An 8,632-nucleotide genomic window follows, 5' to 3' on the forward strand; every position below is an offset into this window, starting at 1 on the left:
ATTCATCGGAAGAATTCGCCAATGTAGCCGATCAGGTGATCGCTCCAGAACATGCCAGGAATTTAGGTGACTTAGATAGGGTACCAGACATAGTAAAAACATTACATGAGTTTTCAGGTGATCCATCCGAATTCAGTTCTTGGAAAAAGGGTGCTTCGTATCCTAGAAGCATATAGTGCTTATCAAGGTACTCCAAAATACTATGGTATTTTGCATACCATACGAAATAAAATAATAGGACCCGCCGATATGGCATTAGAATCTTATAATACCCCACTTAATTGGTTAGCCATTTCCAAATGCCTAACATTACATTATGCGGACAAACGTGACATAAACACTTTAGAATACCAAATGACTATGTTAGTCCAAATCTATAATCAATCAGTAGAAGAATACTATCAGACAGTCTATAAGCACTTATCCCTAATTTTGAATAAAATTGGTTGAATGGGATTAGGTAGAGAAGCAGAACAACTAATGACGAAAATGTACAGAGATAAAGCTCTAGATACCTTCGTACGAGGGTTGCGAGGTGACTTACCGCGCCTATTAGGAATTAAAGAACCAGTAGATTTACCTTCAGCATTACATTTGTGTTTGAAATTAGAAAACCAAAGTTTTCGTGCAAACCACGCAGCCAACAAAGGTGAAACAAGTAACTTCAGATATCAGAATTTTAAACCCATACCTGCTGCACGCAACATTCAATTTATAAATCGACATCAATCAGTCCCATCAAGTCCCTACCAATACCAGCAATATGGACAGCAACCTCCAGTCCCACCAAGACTTTACCAATACCAACAATATGGACAACAACCTCCAGTCCCACCAAGACTTTACCAATACCAACAATATGGACAACCACCACCAATCGCACATCCAAGACAGAACTTTAACAATTTCCAACCTACTGCCGCACCTCGACAATCATTCTCAAATAGACAATTCCAGGCCCCACCTAGGCCTACGGCACAAAAACCATTGCCTCGTCCAGAACCTATGGACGTGGACCCCAGTATACAAACGAAAATGGTCAATTACATGAACCGACCTCGCTTTGAAGTTGGCAAAAGACCATCAGATCAAATATCAGAAGTACACAAACGACAGAGGAACTTTAACATACAAACTTCTAATAAAGAAGAGGAAATACAATCCGCTGAAACGTACGCTACAACGACAGATTACCAAAATTTGAACGAGTACATAGACCGAGTAGACGAAATCGACAACGACACTTACGAATTCTACGATGATTGCTCAATAAATTTCCTAGAAGATTACGATCAAGAAGTACTTGATAAATCGGGAAAAGAGAACGTTGTAGATGATACACTCTCAAAAATACCAACAGAACAAATTAATTCTATAATTTCCAGACAGCACGACGCTGAAAATTCTAATCATGGTTTAATACCTAACATTATAACTCCAATTCCAGAATACCCCGGTCATATACTGCATATTGACATCGACTCAACAGAACGACATCTTGTACTAACGGCAATAGATAAATTTTCCAAACTAGCTCAAGCTCGAATTATTGAATCAAAAGCTACAGAAGATATTAGAACCCCTTTGAGCGATATTATATTTTACTTCGGAGTCCCTAAGCATATTGTTTTGGACAATGAAAAAACTTTCAATTCACAATCCATTAAATTCATGTTGGAAGAACTAGGAATAGAAATTTATAATGCTCCACCATACAAAAGCACTGTTAACGGACAAATAGAACGATTTCATTCGACATTATCCGAAATAATGAGATGTCTTAAAAAAGAATCCACTCAACGAAATTTCAAAGAGCTTTTAGACAGGGCAATATACGAATACAATTACTCATTTCATTCAGTTAGGAAGAAACGACCATTAGAGGTATTTTACGGTAAGAAAGTAACAACAGATCCAGATCAATATGAAAAGACTCGACAGGATAACATCGACATATTAAGGACAAAAAGAGACATAGATCTCTTAAACCAATTCAAAAATCGAAAGAAAGTAATTAATTATCAACCAGGATAGAAAGGAAGTAGTCAAGGAAAACAAAAACATCTATATTTTAACAGAATCAGGAAAAACAGTCCATAAAAGCCTTATCAAAATTTAGCATTTACAGACTATTAGTATGAAATATGACTGGCAATACAGGTAATATTAATTGCGCATCTCAATGGGCACGATTAAATATTATAAACACAATTTTATTAAATGAAGACGAGTTAATTTAAATATAGAACATTTTTAAAAAGGAGAAACTTGGAAAGCCTTCGATAGAAGAAATCATGGAGTTTTCTAATGTTTCAATTCTACACAATAAAACAAAAGCATTGTTAAAATATCAAATATAGAAACAGAATATCAAAATATACTTGTAAAACCAATAAAAAAATATAATTCAATTATAAATTTAAATACAAATGAAATATTCGTTAATAAAATTTTATAAAAAATTGTAAAACGGTAGCAAATATAAAAATGTTCGATAAAAACAATATTGTTAATATAAGTAATTTAAATTGTACTCCTAAGTTAGTTAAAGAAGAACAAGCGATGTGTAGATTTAGCAATGCTGACCACGTAGGAGATGTGGAAGAAATCGACGACGGTACCATTCTATTAAGCAACTACAATGGCAACATAATCTGGAATGCATTTAGAGGGCACATACCTAATACAAATATCGGATGATTCAGTGCTAATCAACAACAAGCGGTTCAGCAACCTGGAATCCACCATTATGAAACCAGGAATTCCTCTCATACAGTTTACACCTGACGAAACTGAACGATGGAGGATATTATCCCTAGAAGCTTTAGAAGTATTGCATTTAAACAACACAGGACAATTGCAACACATTAAAACACACTCTATGATCAACAGTATTACTCTGGTAACGCTTTTTGGCTTTGCTCTCGTTTTGGGATTGTACAAATACAGTCAACGGCAGAAGAGTATAACTTTGCAGCTAGGGCCTACACCGGTCACAGAAACAAAAGTATCAGAAATCACCGCCCCAGCAAACTGCAATGAATCAACAATTGAGATACAAAATAACCTACCCCAATTCAATAACATCCCATATTTCTAGAAATTGCTTGAGGACAAGCATAAATTCAAGGGGGAAGAGTTAAAGAACGAAATATTAAATAACGCAAGCTTTGCAATTTATTTCGTAAAAGAATGAAACAAATAACGAAATGCAAGCTCTGCAGTTAATATTTCGAAATAACTTAAAATGCAAGCCCAGCCAAACATAACTAGCACGGAAACACGCGCACCGAATTGATCAGCAGCGTCAGCTAAATCGCACGTTTATATAGGGCTAGGTTTAATATAATAAAATAGTCATAATTTAGTAGTAGTAACGAATAGTCTTAATTTAGTTGTAGTTATGAATAGTCAGTGGTAATGATCATAAAAATAAATTGAAGATTAAAAACACCCATTATCGTGTTATAATTTTTTATTTTATTCTTTTAAATAAGAATAAAATTTAACTTATACTGAAATTCCAATCGTCAGGCATGCTTTCTTCCGACCATATTTTGAAAAGAAGCTGATGCATGCACCTTATCAGTTCTTCGCCGCCGTATTTGAATAGCTCAGCCGGTAATCTATCGGCCCCTGCCGCTTTGTTGTTCTTCAGGCGGGTAATTGCTATTCGAATTTCTTCATGGTCGGTAAATGGAACCTCTATTCCATCGTCATCGATTGGGGAATCGGGTTCGCCAACTCCTGGTGTTGTACTTTCACTGCCACTCAGCAGGTGGGAGAAGTGTTCCCTCCATAATCCCAGTATGCCCTGGACATCGGTTACCAGATTACCACCTTGGTCTCTACATGAGGATGCTCCGGTCTTAAAACCTTCGTTAAGTCGCTTCATTTTTCATAAAATTTTCGAGCATTTCCTCTGTCTGCCAGCTTCTCAAGCTCTTCGTACTCACGTATTTCGGCCTCTTTTTTTTTTTGTCTGCAGATGCGTCTCGAATCCCTCTTCAGCTCTCGGTATCTATCCCATCCCGCACGTGTTGTGGTCGTTTGCAACGTTGCGAGGTAGGCAGTCTGTTTTCTCTCCGCTGCGAGACGGCACTCCTCATCGTACCAGCTGTTTTTTTTTACTTTTCCGTTGAAAGGACCAGGTGGAGAGCAACCTGGTTACACTTGGAATCTCCAACTGGCGCCGAACTGCGAAGGAAAGAGAGGAGTGGCGCGCTCTCATCGATTCGGCTATAACCGGCTAAACGGTTGAACGCCAATCACATACAAATACGTTTTGGTAATCATGGATTTCTTCAACAAATGGCCAGAAGTATACCCAATTCCTAATCAAGAAGCTGAAACAGTAGCGGATGTATTCGTCAGCAATTGGGTAACGAGGTATTGCGTTCCAATTGAATTACATTTTGACCAAGGGAGGAATTTCGAATCAACTCTAATTCAGGAGATGTGCCACAAACTGGGTATACGGAAAACGCGTACAACAGCTTAACATCCACAGTCTGATGGTATGGTGGAACTTTTCAATCGAACTTTAGAAGAACATCTAAAGAAAGTGGTAAAAATTAACAAAATGATTGAGATACTCATATAGCCTTCTTCCTGATGGCTTATCGATCCGCTGTACATGAAACAACAGGGTAGACTCCAGCAAAGGTAATCTTTGGTAATCATCTTCGGTTACCGATTGATTTAAAGTTTGGAATAAACGCAAAAGGTGGAAAGTATGTTAAGGAAGCCAACAGTGTCCTAGAAGACGAGATGAGAGATATACATGCTATTGTGAGGCAGCGCACACAAATAATGAGTGACTAAATGAAGGCAAAATACGACAAGCCAATGAACAATGAAGGATTTGTGGAGGTAGATTGGGTGTTGCTATAAGTTAAAGAACGAAATATTAAATAACGCAAGCTTTGCAATTTATTTCGTAAAAGAATGAAACAAATAACGAAATGCAAGCTCTGCAGTTAATATTTCGAAATAACTTAAAATGCAAGCCCAGCCAAACATAACTAGCACGGAAACACGCACACCGAATTGATCAGCAGCGTCAGCTAAATCGCACGTTTATATAGGGCTAGGTTTAATATAATAAAATAGTCATAATTTAGTAGTAGTAACGAATAGTCTTAATTTAGTTGTAGTTATGAATAGTCAGTGGTAATGATCATAAAAATAAATTGAAGATTAAAAACACCCATTATCGTGTTATAATTTTTTAATTATTCTTTTAAATAAGAATAAAATTTAACTGGCGCCCGAGCAGGGACCAGTACGTGTAACGATACGGCAAAACGTTCAGTAAGTTCGCGGCTTGCAGCAACCGGTCAAATCGCGAAGTGTAGAAAAACGCACAAATTCGCGAAAAATAAACGTCGTTTAATACTACGATCATCGGTGGTCTCGAAGTCTTGTAGGTAAGGCCGCAGGACACTTATATATATACTTATATATACTTTATAGGGCCTCCGACGCTTCCTTCTGGGTATTACAAACTTCGTGACAAACCTAATATACCCTCTTCAGGGTATAATAAGGGAAAATTTTCGAAGATGTGAGATTTTCCCCATGTGAAATACATGATACGAAAAACACAAAACGCTCATTTACTTGAATAGTGTCACAACTCAAAAAAGTCGATTTTTCAGGAGATTGATTTAAAGTTTTCCATTGTCTCTTAGTTAGCAAATATAGAAAAATGCCATCAGTTTATTGACAAATCTAGTGGCCTGTAATATATTAAATACAATGTTGAGCATAAATAAACCAAATAGAGTGTACTAATGCTTTTCCTTGGGCATAAATGTAACCCCTTTTGAATTATGTCGTTATTTGTGAAAATATATATATCAATTTCGCCGTCATAAGTCAAATGTGTCGTTTTTGCTGCAAAAAGCAATATGAAAAATTTAATTAATTTTTCACTAATGTCGTTGTAATACAAAATGTGTCGTTCTTTCAGAAAAGAAAATCAAATTCACCCTTTAACAGTATGTGTTGGAACACAAAATATGTCGTTATTTCGTAGAACTAATAACTAATTCTGGCACAACTGAGAAACGAATGCAACATAACAAGTTTAAGAACGGCACATTCTTATATCACGGTTTATTTTCCTACGCATCGGAATGAAATTTCTTATACAATATGGACGATGAAATTGCGCACATTTCTGCATACTCAACTCAAAAATCGTGTTTTTTGAGTTATGACACTATTCAAGTAAATGAGCGAAATGTGTTAGTTTTTTCATTGGAAATGTCATCTATATGATGTTTACCATAAGGTTGAATATGAGTTATGGTATTCTAGTTCTTTGGCTATATGAAACCGTAGTGAAATTAGTATTCGGTATGATCCTTGTGCGGTGGAGGGCGCTTCAAAAGTCTTCAAGACTATTTTAGCGTTTTTAAAGTGCATGTGGTTGCGTTAAAGGTGGCAGCGGATCTACTGCTTTGAAGCGTAGCGTCCTTCAGATTAATGACAATTCAGGAATTTGACAGGAGAATGGATTCAAGTACGAGCATTATTACCTATCCTATTGTGATTTTCTACTGGACAGTTGGGCTTCAGCTAAACTGCACAAGCGCTAGTCAGTATCAAGATCCTTCTGACCCAAGGAAAATCTCGACATTTTACGAATTCTCGACATCTTGCGAGTTTTTTTGTACTCAGTAATTTTTTTTTCTTAGTTGATTGGTTATTTTCCCTTTAAAAATTGGAACTGGGTGCTAGCTGCAGAAGTTGCCTGGAAGAAGATGAGATGGAACCATATCAACATATGGAATATGGAATGATAATTTATGTTTTACAACAGTCGCGTAATTGGCTTTATAGACGGAATCTTCATATTTAGCCCCAATATGAATCATCAAAAAACTAAAACAAAAATATTTGTGACAGAATATCGAATATAAGTTTTCATTCACACGAAATTCATGATACGAAATTTTCTATCGTGTGGAAATAAAAATTCATGGGAATGCTTTATTCACACGAAGTTTACAATAAGGCTGAATATTTTTTATTGAAAAATGTTTCATTAAAATCGTTAACATAATTATTAAACCAAATAAATAATTTGGGCTGGGATTTATAGAAAGAAAGTAGTGAAGTGTAAGTGTATAATAAGTGAAAAAAAATATAAATGAAAAATTAACTATATAGCTAGAAATTAAGTGTTAAAATTAGACAATTTTTAAACATTAAACGCAAATATCTCGAAAACTATAAGTCTCCTGCGGCTATAATTATATATATTCTTAATCTGGAGGATCTCCTCTATCCAACCATACACATTTTATCCGCGAAATCGTGGAGCATATACTAAAGTTTTCCCATAATTTGTAACAATTCAAAATGGGTCAGAAAAAACTTAAAATGTGAGTGCGTACTAATTTAACATTTACAAATAACTTTTTTAAGAATTTATTTAACTTCATGTTCAATTTCAATAAAATATCATATAGGTGGGTCAGGGTCAGGAGCTTATGAAATACTAAGGTTTATTACTTTATACATATATGTAACTGGATACATATATGTAACACAATTTTTAAACATCATTATATTAGAAGTTACACTTCAATTCAATATAAATTATATAACTATACATTGAGAAATTACGCGGAAAATCACAAGACCGAGTTACTATACGGCTAAAACTAACGAAACCCACTAACATTTCACACTTAATTCGTTAACAAAAGTTTAAGATAATTGAGATTAAAATATAATACAATTTTATTTGTGTAAGTATATACATACATATATATACTTATAATCGTATATAATATATTAAAAAAAACTCGTTCAATACTTGTAATTTTCTCACCTTTCAACTGCCTACCAAGTTGATCACAAGGGCTTTTTTCCAAAACGCACATGATTTGTCTGCTGACAATAACTTGATTATTAAGAAGTTTGTTTATGTTTTTGTCATCTGAGTCAGTTTCACAAGTACATATAACCAATAGCAAAAAAATACACGTAAATCCGAAATCTTTTGATACGTTAGTACTTTTCATTTCAAATATAATTTTTGTCAATAATGAAGAGGTTTCTGCTATATAAACGCAATTAAATTAGGCTCTTGGTATACAGGAGCATTGATCTGAGTAGGTATATTTCTTGGGTGTTCACCTTGTTTTGTCATAGCTCACCTGTGCGCATGTGTTTCCTCCAAATATATTGCATAATAATCATGTATTCGGTATTCAGTTATGAAAAGGGTATGTATGTATATGATTGGCGTTGCAACCGTTTAGCCGGTTATAGCCGAATCGATGATAGTGCGATGATGATAGTACCATGAAAATGGTATTTTATTTTATTTAAATTTATTTTCTTTAAAAAATTAGAAATTACTTCACATATTCAACAAATCATATAAAAATATATACAAATAAGTATGTATAGATAAGCCTAGATCCAGCAAGACAACTGCAACAGTGGCAGCCGGAGAAAGAGACCAATAGCAAAAAAATACACGTAAATCCGAAATCTTTTGATACGTTAGTACTTTTCATTTCAAATATAATTTTTGTCAATAATGAAGAGGTTTCTGCTATATAAACGCAATTAAATTAGGCTCTTGGTATACAGGAGCATTGATCTGAGT

At 34.9% G+C, this 8,632-nt stretch overlaps 1 protein-coding gene across 2 annotated transcripts in view; it reads right to left on the reverse strand.

Annotated features, from left to right (window-relative positions):
- LOC128922624 (uncharacterized) overlaps positions 1 to 8,165 on the reverse strand; it is a 62,925-nt gene extending 54,760 nt beyond the window's left edge. Inside the window, exons 1-2 of one of the 2 annotated variants that reach the window (XR_008471812.1) lie at positions 6,825 to 6,946; positions 6,546 to 6,760 (exon numbers count right to left, since the gene is read on the reverse strand). Coding sequence is in view for 1 of the 2 variants with exons in the window: in XM_054233750.1 (XP_054089725.1) it covers positions 7,847 to 8,039 (193 nt within the window). In the remaining variant the exon portion in view is untranslated. Of the gene's footprint in view, positions 1 to 6,545; positions 6,761 to 6,824; positions 6,947 to 7,846 lie in introns of those variants that run through there. The other variant, XM_054233750.1, reaches the window with a different exon arrangement.
- Between the last annotated feature and the right edge of the window lie 467 nt (positions 8,166 to 8,632).

This window comes from Zeugodacus cucurbitae, chromosome 6 (genome assembly GCF_028554725.1).
Source record: "Zeugodacus cucurbitae isolate PBARC_wt_2022May chromosome 6, idZeuCucr1.2, whole genome shotgun sequence".
Classification (NCBI taxonomy): domain Eukaryota; kingdom Metazoa; phylum Arthropoda; class Insecta; order Diptera; family Tephritidae; genus Zeugodacus; species Zeugodacus cucurbitae.